At 34.5% G+C, this 16,925-nt stretch overlaps 2 protein-coding genes across 9 annotated transcripts; one reads left to right on the top strand and one right to left on the bottom strand.

The window, feature by feature from the left end:
- Window positions 1–7,956: 7,956 nt before the first annotated feature.
- Window positions 7,957–10,455, top strand: LOC107465768 (uncharacterized protein At2g34160-like). Its single transcript, XM_052254744.1, has 5 exons — window positions 7,957–8,178; window positions 9,087–9,135; window positions 9,380–9,442; window positions 9,531–9,595; window positions 10,076–10,455. The coding sequence occupies exons 1-5, from the start codon at window positions 8,050–8,052 to the stop codon at window positions 10,175–10,177; spliced, it is 408 nt and encodes a 135-aa protein (XP_052110704.1). The 5' UTR covers window positions 7,957–8,049; the 3' UTR covers window positions 10,178–10,455.
- A 1,138-nt stretch (window positions 10,456–11,593) lies between these two features.
- LOC107465773 (uncharacterized) lies at window positions 11,594–15,350 on the bottom strand. 8 transcript variants are annotated; one of them, XM_016084747.3, is made up of 3 exons: window positions 15,018–15,350; window positions 14,605–14,808; window positions 11,594–14,124 (listed from the first exon to the last, which is right to left on the bottom strand). In XM_016084747.3, the coding sequence occupies exon 3, from the start codon at window positions 14,061–14,063 to the stop codon at window positions 11,802–11,804; it is 2,262 nt and encodes a 753-aa protein (XP_015940233.1). In that variant the 5' UTR covers window positions 14,064–14,124; window positions 14,605–14,808; window positions 15,018–15,350; the 3' UTR covers window positions 11,594–11,801. The 8 variants fall into 8 exon arrangements, with proteins under 8 accessions (XP_015940233.1, XP_015940235.1, XP_015940234.1 ...); XM_016084749.3 differs by having other exon boundaries at window positions 11,594–14,133; window positions 14,613–14,808; XM_016084748.3 differs by having other exon boundaries at window positions 14,613–14,808.
- Window positions 15,351–16,925: the final 1,575 nt, after the last annotated feature.

The following is a 16,925-nucleotide window of genomic DNA, read 5'->3' as shown; positions in this document are numbered from 1 at the left end:
ATATGCACTTTTGGAAATCATCTTGATAAGTTGGGACCCGGAAAGGGTGGTAGAGTCCAAGTTTTAGGGGAAGTACTGTCGAAATTTCTATAAAATCCGATACTTTATTTTAAATATTTGGAAAATTATGAATTTAAGGCATTTACCATTTTAATTGGAGAATTGTGAATTTAAGACTTTTATTATCTTTACCTGAATTAATTATGAAAGTGATAAAATTACATTTTGAAAAGGGTTTATGTTTTTTAATTTGACTTGAAGATTTAATTTGGAGGAGTTTTAGTGACTTTGAAAGAACTTGAATTTCGTTTGACAAATCTCATTTTTTTTTGACATTTAAGGAAAGATTTGAAGTATTCCTTGAATTCTGGTTTAGCAAAACTGAAAGGATTTCTGAGCCATTATAAATGTTTCAGATTTTAACATGGGTTGAAATTGGTTTGGTTGAAGTAAAAGAAATGGTTTTAAAAATGTGTTCGGAGTAATTGATTACACGACTCGGTTTGCCTTAAACTCTATTTTTAGTTATTCAAATTAAGAAGCTAAGGTTTCAAAGATTTTGAAGGAATTCGAGGAAATGAGTTAGGTTATTCTCCCCTAAAGTCTTAAGACTCTGCTGAGAAATTTTATTACCAAATCCTATGTTATGATGAACGATTTTTGAATCTTTCAGAAGGGATTTTTAATTTGGCATGGTTTCGAGTTGTTTGGGAGTTTTAGAAGGATGTTATGGAAATGTGGCTTGTTTTGAAAAAGGAAATTTACTTTTGAGAAATGTGGCTTATAAGCTTGAAATGATTTGAGAAAAGAGGATTTTTGAAGTTAAGATAGAGTTAAATTTGATTTTGGTTTTTTAAAGAAAAGTGATTTGAGGAGAAAGTGATATATGGTAGAAATGATGTTTTTGACTTGATATGAATTGTTAATGAATTGCGGAAATGATGATGAATGAATATGTCGCTTTTGCACTTTTTTTATCTGAGATACGAGTTTTCCTGGGTAAAGTACCGTGGCTTGCCACCACGTGTTCTAAGTTGAGACTCAATACTCTGTTGACCCTACATCGTAAGGGTGACCGGACACGTATAAATTCCCGGGAATGGTAACTCCCATTTAGTAAAGTTTATATATGATTGTATGAATTATGAATGATAAGAGAAAAAGCTATGCATAGACTCATGAGGATGCACGACAAGGGACAGTCCAGGGTTTAGCAGCCGGACTTGTCGGGTTGGCTTGATAACCGACAGATGAAACTCATCAGCCATAGGACATGCATTCATCATATGCATCTATGTGACATTGTTTGGGTGTGCATATTGTACTTGGTTTGCCTATGTAAATAATTAAGTTTAATTGCTAAATGCTCTACTCGAAGTAACTGCTTGATTGTGCTTGAACCTTCTTACTTGTGTTTGTGACTGAAACTTGGTTGGATTGTGGTGGATTGACTGTTGTTTGAATTGTTTAGGCCTGGAGCCATGGTTGATTATGGGATGGGCCGAAGGCCGTGTTTGGTTTGTGTTTTTGGTTTAGAAAAGTATGAAAAACTAAACTGGTTCAACATAGATTTAATAAACATATGCTTGGAACAGCTTGGTCATTCATACTGTTTAAGAAAGACCTTTAAAAAGGCTTTTGGATTTTTGAAGAATTAACAGTTTCCTCTTTTAAAAAGGATTTGGAGTTTTAAAATTGAATCTTTGGTTTTAAAAAGATGCATAAGGCGGTTATTAATTACTGTACTTTAAAAAGAGTTTTATTTTCACGCATCCTATTATAGTAATTCTCTAACTCCATAGTGGGAACCAGCGAGGACGATGTTCTCACTCCCCTACAGGTCTTTTCTTTTTTAGGTTATGGACGACAAAGTTCGGAGGAATTTGTAATGTAAGTATGGATGTAAGTTTTGAAAAATACGATTTATGTTTTAAGCAGACTCATGTTTTAGTATTAAATATTTTAAGAGTCATCGTAATACCTGAGCTATCCAAGTGGGGTAGCCGAAAGCGTGACATCTTGATAGTTAGGGTGTTATAGGGGAGGCTCTCTAAGTCGAAAATTTTTCTCCATGTTGATGTATTTTTTTTACTACTCTTGTACTCCATACAAGGAAGTTGGGTGTCGCTTAGATATGGATTGAGAGAACGACCCTTCTTTAAAGCCATTAATTAATCCTGTTATCACTGCTTCAGTAGGCAAGTTTTGTATTTCCAAGCAAGCTTTACTGAATCTCTCCATATAGTCTCGAAGCATCTCTCCAACCTCCTATTTAACTCTTAGCAGGCTTGAAGCGTGCTTCACTTTGTCCTTCTGTATTGAAAATCGGGTAAGGAACTTCCTTTCCAGGTCATCAAAGCAGGTTACCGACCTGGAGGGTAGGTTATCGAACCACTTCATAGCAGCTTTGATCAAAGTTGTCGGGAAGGCTTTGCAACGAGTCGCATCAGAGGCCTCGGCTAGGCACATCCTGCTCTTAAAATTGTTGAGGTGGTACCTCGGATCGGTTGTTCCGTCGTAGAGATCAATGTTGGGAGTTTTGAAATTTCTGGGAATCCTAGCTCGTATGATCTCTTCAACAAATAGATCCTCTCCTCCTAGAGGACTTTCCTCCCGATCTACCTGATTGCTCCGTCTTCAGAGATCGGCCTCCAGCCTTAAGAGCTTTTTCTCTAGCTCTTTTTGTTGTCATACCTCCCTTCGCAATTTCTATTCTCCTTCTCGTTGTCGTTCAGCTTCCAGTTTGAGTTATTCTAGTCACCCACGGTGCCCATGAACTAACCCTAGTATTTCTGTTGGATGGGGTGGTTCTTCGTCCTCGGGTGGGTGAACCTCTAAATGAATCTGCCGGGGTTGAGGTCCTTCCCCTGGGTGGGCATTCAGGTAATGCTAGCATCAAGTCGTCATGGTGGTGATCTGGCTCCAACTCAGACACTATATGACCGTCTTCGTAGTGATTGTCCGCCATACGCTGATGTAGACTTCCAGGTCTCCGACAACGGCGCCATGTTTCGAGGATTACCTGAAATGATGATTTGGGCCTGAACGAAAGGTCCAGACTCCTTATAAAGCAGCGTCCGACTTGTTCTGGTGCCAAGGTGCCATCGTCCGAGTTTCTAGTGAAGAGGTGAGGGGTGGTACCTACAAGAGACTCCGATACTTAAGTTAGTAAGGGATTTGAGCAGGTTTTTAATAGGTTGGGACTTGAATATACCTGAGAGGTATCAGTGTATTTGTAGTAGAATAGATAACTACCTTTTTGGAGTAGTTCCACCTTTGTTAGTGGATAACCGTTCCCTTTATTTTGGGAGTTTATTGGGATCTATCTTTTAGGTGAGATAGAAATAGTAGGAGAGATTTGGAGAGGTAGTTAATTATTTAGATAAGTAAGGCTGGACCTCCTTGCCATGTCCGACCTCTTAAGAGGTCAGATAACTAGAAGAGGCTATCCTTAGTTGGCCTTTATCCTTAATAGGCCTAACTTTGTTGAATCATGGTATGAACATGTCTTATTTTGTTATATTATTTTTAAATTTCGATGTCCTTCTGGTTATAATTCAAAATTCTTTTTTCTTCCAAAAAAAATTATTCTTTTCATTCTTTTTATTTTTTACTTTTATATTTATATGTAAAATTTATCATTGAATTACTGATTATATTCTTAATTTATAAAAATATTATCACTTTTTCTCTCTTAATTTATTAAGAATTGGTTAATTTATAATATTAAATTTATTTTAAATATTATTGGATACCCCAGAATACTAAATTTTGATATTAAAATAATACTACTCATCATCTAATTTGCTCAGCGAATTACAAATTTACAACATATTTAGTGAATTAATTTTTTTTATTGGTGTTTTTTTGTCAGATTTTTTTGTTGAGTTTAGTTTTACTTATCATTTGGTGAAGTAGCGACTGTCAATCCTCTTATGGTCGGGCTAGTTATGGGTTTATTACTTTATTTAACATAAATGAAACGGGGCTACACAACTTACACATGTATGAGAACTGAGAAGGAAAAAAAAAGACATGGAAAGAAAATAAGGCATATTGTAGGTTCATTTAATTTGATATGTGGTTCCAAATAATTGAGCTTTTCCTTTCAAGAATCCAATTTGACTGGTCCTACATCTCCCGCACGGGTGGTGGAAATCATATCCTAAACAGCGAAATTAAATACGGTCCATATTAATCGCCATTTCAAATTTAATATTTAGATATATGTCTATAATTAACAAATTATAAAGAATATTTTGTTAATGGTTGTAAATATATCTAACTTAACATTTCATGAACATAACAAGAATTTTATTTTCGTGTTAAAATAGCGATCATAAAAATGTATTATACCTGATTAAAGAAAAGTACGACGTTGAAGCTAAGTCTTAGCTTGAATAAACAGTAGTCAATTAACTTTGTCATTTTTTTTTTCTTTCTTTCTTGTTACTTGGAATGAAAACAATTATCTATAAAAAATTTTGTTGACTGATTATTTAATCAGTTATCAGTAGTGAAGCAGATATAGAATTATAGATATAAACCGAAAACTAATTATTAATTTGTTTATAGGACCACGCGATATATACCACTATCAATGTGGCTTGCTAAACCTGCATGCGTTTTGCAAAATTGTAAAGAACTGATTTACCCTTGTGCGTAGGTCGCAAAGACTTACTAAGCACTGAACAAAAGAGTTAAATTAAATCCAATACTTTAACGAATTTATAGACCAAATATAGAACTAAATGACAAAAATTTATCAATTACTGATTAGTTTGGATTGACTTTTAAAAAATATTATTTTTTATATTTTTTAAAAAAAATTTTAGTAAACAAANTATTGTTAATTTTAAAAAAATAAAAAATTTACTTTCTTAATAAAAATACCTTTTTAAAAGATGTATTTAAATAAATTTTAAATTAAATAAAAGTATTTTATTTTTTAAAAAATTATTTTTTTTCACTAAAAATACTAATCCAAACCAATACATAGTGCTAATGCAGTAATGGGAATTGAGAAAGGCAAAATAATATGAAAAGGTGTAGAATTGAAATTGTATTAATGTATGTATAAAATTCAATGGTGAAAAATATGAGTAAATGAATTATAGAATGATATTGAAGTGTAAGAAAATTATCTAGAAAGGGACAATGACTCCCAAGTCAATTGTTTGTAGGGGCAATGGTAGGTACGATTCGGTATTTCTACTCGAAATTTTAATTTTTTAGGATTGTGAATCTTCTAAGGCCCCAGGTAGTGATGGGTACAATATGAATATCATCAAACAATCTAGAAGGAAATTGGGTAGGAGTTCACTGCAGTGGTGATGGGGTTATTCCAAAGTGCTAAGCTACCAACTAATGCGAATGTCACATGGGTAACACTAGCTCCGAAATTTGTGGGTGCCAAGGAGATCAAGGACTGTTGGCCAATTAACATATTGGGGTGTGTGTATAAGGTAATTTTGAAGGTTCTGGTGAGAAGAATGAGATCAGTTATGCTGGGATTCGTAGGAAAGACACAGAGTGCTTTTGTAAAGGATAGAAAAATTCATGATGGCGCCCTCATTGACTGTGAGACGGTTCAGTGGCTCAAGACGTGAAGAAAGAAGGCGGCATTTATCAAGCTAGACTATCAGAAAGCATATGATATAGTTAGATGGAGTTTTGTGGATATTGTGCTACAGAAGATAGGTTTTGGACAAAGATGGAGGAATTGGATGAAGGATTGCGTCAGTACGGCCACTATGTTAGTCTTGGTTAATGGGTCACCATCAAAGCCGTTCAAAATGGAGAGGGGCCTAAGACAAGGTGATCTACTATCTCCTCTTTTGTTTGTTCTTATGGTCGATGTATTGCATAGGATGTTAGGGGAAGCCGTAAGGAATGGTCGCATTGTTCTATTACTGGTTGGGAGAGATCATATTGAACTGTCACATCTTCAATACGCGAATAATACTATTTTTATTTAATTTGGCCTCCGGAGACAGAGACAATTGTGAATTATAAGAGGCTATTTCGTTGTTTTAAGCTGATGTCTGGTCATCAATTTTGATAAGTCAAATTTGATCTCAGTTAATTGTGAGCAGGAGTGGGTGGTGCATGTGTATGGCCTTCTGGGTTGTAAGCAAGTTGTATTACCTGTTATATACCTCGGAATTTCTTTAGGAGCAAATACGTAGTTGGTGAAGACTTGGAAACGGATCAGATAGGGTGGAAGAGAAGCTCATCTTATGGAAAGCGAAGGTTCTAAGCAAAGCAGGTAAGTTAGTGCTCATCAAATCGATGCTGAATAGCCTACCGATCTATTACCTTAGTCTGTACAAGATGCCGAAGGCAATCGCTGACAAGTTGATTGCATTACAGAGGAGATTTATATGGTATAAAGAGGATGGTAGCTATGGTATACCTCTAGTTAAGTAGGAGGTGGTTCAGGCACCGAAAAAGGCTGGGGGTTTGGGGGTTGGGGATGTAGTGATCATGAACACAGCGCTTTTGTTTAGGTGGTGGTGGCGATTTTCAAAGGAGGACTGTCTTTTGTGGAAGGAGATTGTTTGTTCTTGTAACAATATAAACCCGAATGTGATGTTAACAAATCAGACTGTATCGGTAACAGGGGGACCCATGGAAAGACATCTGTTGGTTGAATATAGAAGAACAATAGGTGAAAGAAAAAATTATTAGTGGGATGGCGATGGAAGTAGGCAATGGAAGAAGAACTCTTTTTTTTTTGGAAGATAACTGGGTTCAAGGTGGTCCTCTGAAGATTTTCAAGACTCTTCTCTATTTCAAACCAACAAGGATCTGTGATAGGAGACTGTGGGTTTTTGGATGGCTTAGAGTGGAAATGCAATTTTCATTGGAGAAGAGAGTTATTCCAATGAGAGTTGGAACTTGTTCATCAACTTCATGACAGGTTAAGGCCAGTGAGACTACAACTGATAGAGAGGATAATGTTGTTTGGAAATTTGATACTAAAGGTGTTTTTTCTACTAACTCTTTTGTGCAGGTGTTGCAATTGGAGACTCTTTCGGAAGAGGTTACGAGTTACAGTTTCACAAGTTCAATTTGGAGAGGGTTGGTACCTCCCAAAATTGAGCTTTTTGAATGGTTTGTTATAGTTGGTAGGGTAAATACTAAAGAGATGTTGACTAGATTAGGCATTATTAATCCGAATGATAGTATATGTGTGTTGGAATTTGTCCATCATTTATTTCTCTTTTGTGAGTTTATTTGGCAGGTGTGGTACATATGGTTGAGGTATTTTGATAGAGTTTGAACTATCCCTGGAACCGTTAAAGAATTTTTGAGAGTTGGACTGCCATGCCTCATAGAAAGGTGGAGCATAAGATGTGGCTGATTGGATTTTTTGCAGTGATTTGCAACATATGGTTGAAACGTAATGACAGAATTTTCAACAATAAAGAAGCAGGTGTTGAGATCATCCAAAGAATGACATTTTTGACCTACAAAAAATGGATTGGTATTGATCCTTTTGATTGTTGATGACAATGCCGGAAATGACAAGGGATTGATTCTTAGTGTTGGGTTTGGTTTGTTTGTTACTCCATTTTAGTATGAATAACTTTCTTTGTTTCAAAAAAAATATATTATTATTAATTAATTATATCAAAAAAAATTTTGATAAATGAAAATATTCAATTTAATTAATTAGTCTTTGATAACTGAATCAAATTGCGCTTTGAATATACTTGTTTTCTTCATTGAATTGATGCCCACAAACGGTTTCCAGGCTCTGAAGAATTGGTCCACTACTAGGGTTGAGAGTATAGGGCATTTCCGTCAACACGGTCCAAAAAAATAACGACCATGCAAACCCCCAGAGTTTCTCTGTTCCTCGTAACTGACTCCCCAATTAACTAACAAGCTTAATTACTGAGTCCACAACCTCTCACGGGTTGCCACGTAGCTAGAGTGATGCCTTTATATATAAACGAGACAGTAACCTAATTCGCTAGTTTTACAGTTACCATCAAAACATATATTACATACTTTTACGTATACGTACATATATACGATACGATGGCGACCGTAGCTGCTGCTCCTCCCGTTCCTACTACTACCAACAATAACACCGAAACCCACAAGAAGAACAGGATTCAGGTTTCCAACACAAAGAAACCTCTTTTCTTTTATGTTAATCTCGCTAAGGTACACACTTTCTTCTTTAGTTAATTACTTTCACTTTAATTAATTAATTACTTACTACTTAATTATTGAAATTTTACTTTTCTCATTTTGTTTTATATGCTATGATCGATGATGGGATGGGATAGGTGAGTCTACTCGAAATAAGAAGAAAAAAAATAAACCAAACATTTACCCTTCAAGAGAATTGGGGCATATTCTAATTATAATTGAGTTGATTGATGTCGAACCACCTAAATTTTGTCTAGTGAACTCTTTTTATACAAAACGGCTGTGCTCAAAACGGCTTGTATTTATATTCACTCATATTTAAAAAAATGTGTTAATACATAATAATTAAATGTGATTACTCACATAAAGATGTCTTCATATAAAGAAGATAGCTAAGATATTAACACATGTTATGTTAAATAATTTAATTAAATATAACAAATCATCTAACCATTCTCAATTATTATTTTTACTTTAAAATATCTCTATTGAATAGTCACCATTAAATTTTTGTTAGTTTAGAATAATTAAGTATATATATATATATACTATGTGCATACTAAAATTCAGTGATCAAATTAATTATCATATTATTATATATATTATTTAACTTATTTTTAATATATATTTTATATTTCACTATATATTTCACAACATGGATGAAGATGTATATATGTCGCCCCACTTATCTTTGTGCGTGTAATAATGTCACGTTGTTCTAAACTTTTGATTGAACCATCTTCACTAATTTGAATTATCCATTTAGCTAAATCTAATCAAATTCTTGGTTAAAATGGTGCTGTGAGTAAATCTCGCACACTGTCTAGAAAAACAATGTTTAATCTAGATAGCCTTATTAGTCAGTTAATTTTAATGATTAATTAAGGTGCAATTATTATAAATATTGTTGTTTGATGCAGAGGTACATACAGCAGCACGATGAGGTTGAGCTCTCTGCTCTTGGAATGGGTACCGCTGTTCACTCAAAATTATTATATTTTTTTTTCATTCATTATTACTTAGTTATTAATTAACTAGTTTCTGACATCCTTTAACTAATTATAGCGCTGGCAGCTTTTGTTATCTCTTAAGTGTTGTTATTGCCTATTATTAGTTTGAAGTAGTATCACTTGAATTCATGGGAATAATTAACATTGGTGATATAGCATCCAAATATTTCTCAATCTATTAAAAAAATGTTATGTTTGCACAGCTATAACTACAGTTGTCACAATAGCTGAGATTTTGAAGAACAATGGACTTGCCACTGAAAAGAGTAAGTCTCATAATTTATTATTACATTTTAATTTTGGTTATATACATGTAGTTGTGCTAATCAATTTAATAATCTTGGGATGATTCAGAAGTTTTGACCTCAACAGTTGGCATGAAAGATGAGAACAAAGGTCGTCTGGTCCAGAAGGCAAAGGTTAGTTTCAAAAGGAGTGGATCTTCAATTTGCTCAATGGCCAAAATTGCAAAGAACATATTTGTCTTTCGAAAACAAAAAAAATAATGATGTCTCAATAAAAAAAAAGTTTATCTTGTATGATTTTAAAATAGGGGTAACCAATTATAACTTTTTCCCATAAAAATTTCCTACATGTACAAAAGAACTAAATGTGTCACATTTTACTCTTTAATTGATAGAGACAAATTGATCCAATAAATAATTCATAAGAGATGAATCTGTTAAAATTGATTATATGAATTAAAGGACATCGTACTAAAATTTACTGAGTTTTATCAAATCTCTTATAGGGTAGCCAAATAAGTTATCAATTTTGTCAATTACATAAAATAATCAAGTTGTAAAATTTTTTTTCTTTCGAAGAATCAAAAACAAACACACCCATATTAAGTTCAAAATTTTCCTGGGTGATTTATATATTCTTGTTGGTATTTGTAGATTGAGATTGTGCTGGGGAAATCTGAGAAATTTGATAACCTGATGGTTGCTGCCAACACAAGTGAATCACATCAACCAGCTGGTAATGATGACAAGAAATGACAAATATATATATATATATATATAGAGAGAGAGAGAGAGAGAGAGAGAGAGAGAGAAAGAGAAGAGAGAGAGGAGAAGAGCCATGTCAATGTGCAAGTACTTGTAGCCAAATATATGTCTGATTCTTTTTGTACTGGGTATTATTATTTTTCTTTTTTCTGCATCCATAGTAGAAGTAAATAGGGGGAGTAGATTTTATAGATAACTATTGCTTCAATTAAAAAGGGTCGTGAAGCTGCATATTTTCCATTATCACCTTTAAATTTATTTTCCCTTCACTGCACATATATGACGATAATGATCATTATTACATGATTCTTTTAATGATTTGTTATCTCAGATTCTTTGTTAGTCTCGTTTAGATATTCCATATTCCATCTGCTATACAATATCAATTATTTTTAGATAATACGAAAACATAATCATAACAATGAAATGCAACCATTTGCAACAAAGGTCAATTGCTTGGTCTCTGACTCCAACAGTTTAACATTTGCACTTTGCTTGTAATACCAAATTCTCATCTTTCAATCAAATTTAACACTTTAACATGACAAAAAGAACTTTAACACCGGTAATACAATGACTCGGAACACGGAAAATCGATTTTAAATGGTTGGAACTGATTTTTAAGCTCAAAACTGATTTTATTTTATTTTATTGTTTTTCTTTTTAAAGAAGAAAAAAAGCATACGAGACAAGTTGCCCTTCTACTTTGTTGTTCTTGAGTTTAAACCAAATTCAAGTAAGTAAAATAAATCAAGAGAAACTAGCTTAATAAATAAGCAAGGGATGAGACAAAGCAACTTAAATATTCCATCAACTTTTGTGGTATATAAATTCCCAACTTGGCTATTAGATCCCTTCAACCATATGTATCTCAATTTATATTTGCAACATTATCTCTATGACAAGGAAATACTGCTTGACATTTGGGCAAATCAACTTCACCTATTAATTACATGTAATATTGTCTATGTGCAGTATTGTAATAAAAATGTGACGACATCTAAAAGGGATGCATTGCACTATATCCTTTATGCATAATATTTCCAAAATTATGTACATATAAACTATAATTACTTTGGATTGATTAAGCAACTTCTTTGCCATTACGCCATGAGTTTATATAATGTGCTACATGGCGTCATGGTTGCAGGCATTCAGCAATATTGGTGCCTTCAAAAGGAGTTAATTTTAATTTTTCATAAAAAAAATAAGCTTTTGCAAGTTCAAAATCATAACCTGAAGTGTCCAAAATCCCTTGGGACCCTAGGCATATCATAAGTTGCTGATATTCATACACTTGTAAACACCTCCAGATGCTTACTTCAAAAGAAGGAAACCAATAACATTAAAAATTCTCATCACATAAAACTAAAACCATACATGTGTAAGATCAGAGGTAGAAGAAGGCTGTTGAAAATGAGATGATTCAAATCCGAATACACTATTGAATAATACTCTAATTATTGAGTTTTCTAATTATTGAGTATATACATAGAAAGTTTCAGAAATAAATTAATTCACATTAATGTCAATTAAATAAAACACATCATTTACTTGCCAATTTACTAAGCTCCCAATCCTAAGAAAACACTAATGCAACAAGAGAGAATAAACCTCAGATGGGAGCTGCACATGTGGTTCTAAAGTGGCCTGTTTGATTGCAACGACTACAATGCACCACACGCTTGACACGGCCGCGGTCCTCCGCACGAACTCGCTTCTTCCTTGGTCGTCCAGGTGGTCTGAGTGATTTAGGAGGGTTAATGACAACTTCAAGAACGTTGGTTGCATTGGGATCCCCTTCAGACAATTCCTTCCACAAAGACTTATCAGGAATTGGGTGAATGGTTTGGGAATATGTCTTCCGGTATGTTGCAATTGTAAAACAGCTCTCCGTGAATCTGTGGACATTCTGCCTGCAGGAAAGAAGTGCTGCCACTGCATGCGCACAGGGCAAACCATAGAGCTGCCAACCACGACAAAGACAGCAACGATTCCTAATATCAACTATATTCGTTCCTTCATGAGATATAACTTCAAATTCAGCTTCGTTTGCACGAAGAACCTGATATGTACGAGCATGTTCAAGAGCCTCTGCAACACGTCTCTCAGCAGAAGGTACAAGTATTGATGTCCACTGCATGCTGGTCTCTCGCCGTTCATTAAACCAAGTCATTAGCTGCCTTCTGATGCATTCCATCATTTGAATTATGGGAAGCCCGGATGCCTCCAATATCCAAGTGTTCAAAGATTCAACAATATTAGCTGTCAAATGACCAAACCTTTGCCCCTCAAAATATGCGGTAGCCCACAGTCGGGGGGGAATTCTTCGAATCCAATATGCAGCATCTTGTGATATCTCTTCGATCTCCAGAACTTTTGCTTCGAATTCAATCACAGTAAGTGCATTGGCTGCTTCCCATAACAGATTAACAAGCAAGGTGTTATTAAATTCCTTCCGAAAGCTGTCACTCAAGTGACGCATACAAAATCCATGGAATGCTGTGGGAAAATTGGCTTCAACGCCATCAACAATTCCCTTCTGTCTGTTAGACAGAATTGTAAGCCTTGGCATGTTTTCAGTGTTAATCTCAAGCAGGTTGTGAAGTTCAGACAGAAACCACATCCAATTATCATCATTCTCCTCATCAACGACACCAAATGCCAAAGGAAAGAGGGCACCGTCACCATCAAATCCAGTAGCAAGAAGTAAGGTACCGAGATACTTGCTTTTTAAATATGTTCTATCAAGCCCCAAGAGTGGCCGACAAGCATTTAAAAAGCCATATATACAAGCTTGAAAGGAAATAAAGAGACGTTGGAAGCAATTCTCAGTGGGACTTCCATAAACAGATGCAATACTGCCGGGGTTTGTGCGTTTCAATTGTTCGCAGTATTGTGGAAGCAATCTATACCCTTCTTCGAAAGAACCACGCATTGCAGCCATGATACGCTCCTTGCCTCTCCATGCCTGCTTGTAAGATAAGGTGATACCATGAACCCTATGGATCTCTTCCAATATTTCCTTTGGCTTGCAATTAGGGTTTTCTTTCAGCCTTTGCTCCACAGAGTTAGCGACCCACTGAACTGAGGCTTGTTGATGGCCAAGATGAGCGATTCCTCCACATGTATGATTCTCATGGATGGTCCTAATGGTAAATGTTGGAACCCCTGGGAGCTTGGCCGCATGAATGCGCCAAGGACAGCCTTCACTTGCACATTTAGCAGTAAAGCGGGTCTTGTCGGATTTTATGGTTTGCATCTCAAAGTGCAAAGCAATTGCTGCATCCCTCAATGCCCTTCGACAACTCTTCACATCAGGGAATTCTTGCCCGACTGAGAGTTCATAAGTGGGATTTACAGCAACTACACGAGCCTGAATTACAGGAGTAGATAGCATAAGCTGGGACTGTTCAATATCCATATGATCGGCAGATTCAATGCCCATTTCCGTGTTCTGAACCACAGTCAGGGCTGTGTTCTCATCAAATTCCTGGTTCTCAGAAACGGTCAAATCATTGTTCTCTGATAGTACCAATTCATGGTTATGCTCAGGAAGGGGTAACTCCCGGTCATCATGCTCAGGTTTGTGATCCATGGAGAGTTCATGCTCATGCCCATAACTGTGACCATGCTCGCCTTCTTGATCATGGGTCTGTCCCATCTCCAACCCATGGTCTTGGTCGTGGGCATTTTCCAGACCAAGTTCATGATCATGACTTTGCCCCAGATCCATGTGATGCTCATGGGCAGGCCCCAGTTCCAATGCATGATTCTGGCTCAGGTCCATATTATGATCATGGCCCATCACTAATTGCTGGTCATGGCCAATTGCTAAGTTATGATTTTGACCAAGCATCAAATCTCGATTAGTCATTAACGATATCAATGATTACTGCACAAAGTATAACAAGGGCCGAGACACTGCCTGCAAGATCCTGTAGATACTATGGAAAAGTCAGATATACCATATCAACCATATGTCCAGAAACATTAAAATTCCTGAATTGCATGCATCACAAGAAAGCTACAACAGGAACAAAGTGTAGATAATTCATATAACCGTGACACACAGAATACCAAACATGTTAGGTGAGATCTGTAGGCAGAAGATGTAGCAAACAAATAGAAGGGCAGGTAATGCAGTATCAATTACACAAATGAACATATTTTTCTTTCCTTTCTTCAAGTACTCCCACCTTCTGTACATATTAATTGGACAGTTTCATTTTGGTGGTATGTACATGCAACAGAATCATGTGAATTTTCTAAGAAAACACAGCAAATAAATTGCTCCAATAATTAAAGATTACAGTTAAACATACAAACATGAAAGAGGAGCTAGCCAAAGTTAGCAGGTTATACTACTATCACACATTATAAATCATAAATTGCATAATGCAAAATCTGCTAATTACAGATTTACAATTGCACAGCCGGAATTTCAAACCCACACATCCATGCCCAAATAGACTCGATATCCATCCACAAACATTCCATTCACACTTCAGTTACTTTATAAATTTTGCCAGAAACTGAGATTAAAGTCACCACTCTCCAAGGGGAAAGAAAAAGGCACCGAGCTTGACTTAAAATCTCCGATTAACTATAATTAAGTAAACCTGTAAACAGAAGTTAATTATACTTAAGAAAAAGGCGGACAGTTAATAACACTTTGAAAAAAAAATAATAAACTTTCATAAAGCACAACACAAGCGGAATTGAATTGATTGTCAAAACGTACAACTCGGTAAAAACACAAGACACAATAAGATAACCATTATACATATAAAGAGTAGTTCGATAACAATAAGAATAACAGTGAAACTACCTGAAAGCTTTCACCTTTTTCCAGAAACACGAACACGAAGTGAAGAATGTTGAGAAAGGCACTACAAGAAGGATTCGGAGAACTAGGAAACGGATCAGATAAAGAACATGGGTTTTGCAATGGAAGGAGGAAGAAGAAGAGGAGGAGGGATTTGAAAAGGGAGGTTTAAAAAGGGGAGAAATTTGGCGGGGAAGAAGTGGAGAAAATCGGAATTTAGGGTGAAAAAGGTAAGGAGAGGAGAGGAAGAATTGGAATTAGAAGGGTAGCAGAGGGATCGGCTTCTCAGGGTTGAGAAGGGAAATACAGGTTTGAGGCTAACCACACAACGAGGGTATTTACGTCAAAGGACTTTGGTTTCCGGAACACTGTGACTCTATTGCCCATCCCCCTTTAATTTAACCCTCTTTTTTTATTTTTTATTTTCACAATATGAATTCACTTATTAATATAATCTAATGTGGTAGGAGATTACGGGATTTATACTAAAAAGATATCTTCATTCATAATGTTGTTGTTAGTTTGCTAAAAAAGATTTTATTTTCCGTTTCAATTGATATGAATGGATAATTTAAAATATACTAATTATTTTATTCGATTTTGATATTTGTATAATTTTTGAAATGCACGCAGTAATTTCAGCTGTAATTTAAAAGCACTCTAAATTTATATAAAAGTTTTATAGATATTAATTAAAAAAGTTTAATATAAACATTAAATTATGTATTTAAATTAAATTTTAATATACTAACAATATAAAAAAATTTATTTAATTATCTAATCAAATTTGATTTTTAAGTAATAAAATTAAAAATTAATTATTTTTATTAATGTAATAATATACCATTAGTCTTTTTAATCAAACTTAGACTTTCATTCATTTCATGTAACAGAATGGTTACAATAGTCCAAATTTGGACAACTAATAAGAAAGCAAAATAAAAAAAATCCACTCTATTTTTAAAACAAACTAGTGTATAAATTCGAGCCCAATACGAAAAAATTCATAAAAATAAAAAATATTTATATTTTTAAATATTTAAATGAAACACTAAAACAACTACTATTATAAAAAGTTTATAAATTTATTATCAAAATAAAAGTTTAACTTAAAAATAGTGAGTAATCATCATTTTACACTTTTTTGAAGTGAAATAATTATTCATTGATTTTAATATAGAATTTAAAATAAAATCAAAATATTCACATTAAAATCCTATTTTTTTTAAAGACTTCTCTATAAAAAATCATTGATAGTTGAATTTATAGACATTCCTACGTGATTCATGAGTAAAATTTTTAAACCTCTCTTGCTTTTAAAACAAACTATTATTAATTGTCATAGCAAAAGATATTATTATAGGGAACTGTCTTCATTGAAATTTAGCTGGGCCGATTTTATTTGTTGGTATCATATTCATTTTTAGAATTAAAGCAATATGACCAACGTTGTTACCCGTTAAGACTTCACATTCTATAACATGATTTTCAAGTTTCCTAATTTGTAGCCTTGTACCGTTACAAAGACCACTAGATTGGTCAATATTTCTCAGTAACATCACCAGAACACCAATCTTGAGTATTAATTTATGTGGAGAAAAACCAAAGCAATTTATGATATTCAATAATTCAGGATCATAAATATATAGTTGACTCTCCATATTCCCTTCATCCACACAAATTAAATCCAAACTAAGATATAATTTTTCTCCTCCAGGGATGATAGCCATTAGATGGTTGTTGACCTCTTCAACGATGTTCAGTGTGGAAGCCAGTATAGTTCTTGCTTTGAAAAAATTCTTTGAAGGCATGTTTTTCAAAATATTTGGATAAAAAAATGAATAAACTAATCAAATGTCTGGTCCGAAGTAGGAAAAACAATATCTTCTGGAAGACATATCTCAGATTCAC

This window comes from Arachis duranensis, chromosome 9 (assembly GCF_000817695.3).
Source record: "Arachis duranensis cultivar V14167 chromosome 9, aradu.V14167.gnm2.J7QH, whole genome shotgun sequence".
Taxonomy (NCBI): Eukaryota; Viridiplantae; Streptophyta; class Magnoliopsida; order Fabales; family Fabaceae; genus Arachis; species Arachis duranensis.
The sequence above is the reverse complement of the archived record's forward strand: the minus strand, read 5'-3'. Positions and strand labels throughout refer to the sequence as shown.

Coding starts and splice junctions, on each gene's coding strand:
- LOC107465768 (XM_052254744.1), top strand. CDS start 8,050: ATGGCGACCGTAGCTGCTGCTCCTCCCGTTCCTACTACTACCAACAAT. Junction 9,136..9,379: donor GCTCTCTGCTCTTGGAATGG/GTACCGCTGTTC, acceptor ATGTTTGCACAG/CTATAACTACAGTTGTCACA. Junction 9,596..10,075: donor GTCTGGTCCAGAAGGCAAAG/GTTAGTTTCAAA, acceptor TGGTATTTGTAG/ATTGAGATTGTGCTGGGGAA.
- LOC107465773 (XM_016084747.3), bottom strand. CDS start 14,063: ATGACTAATCGAGATTTGATGCTTGGTCAAAATCATAACTTAGCAATT.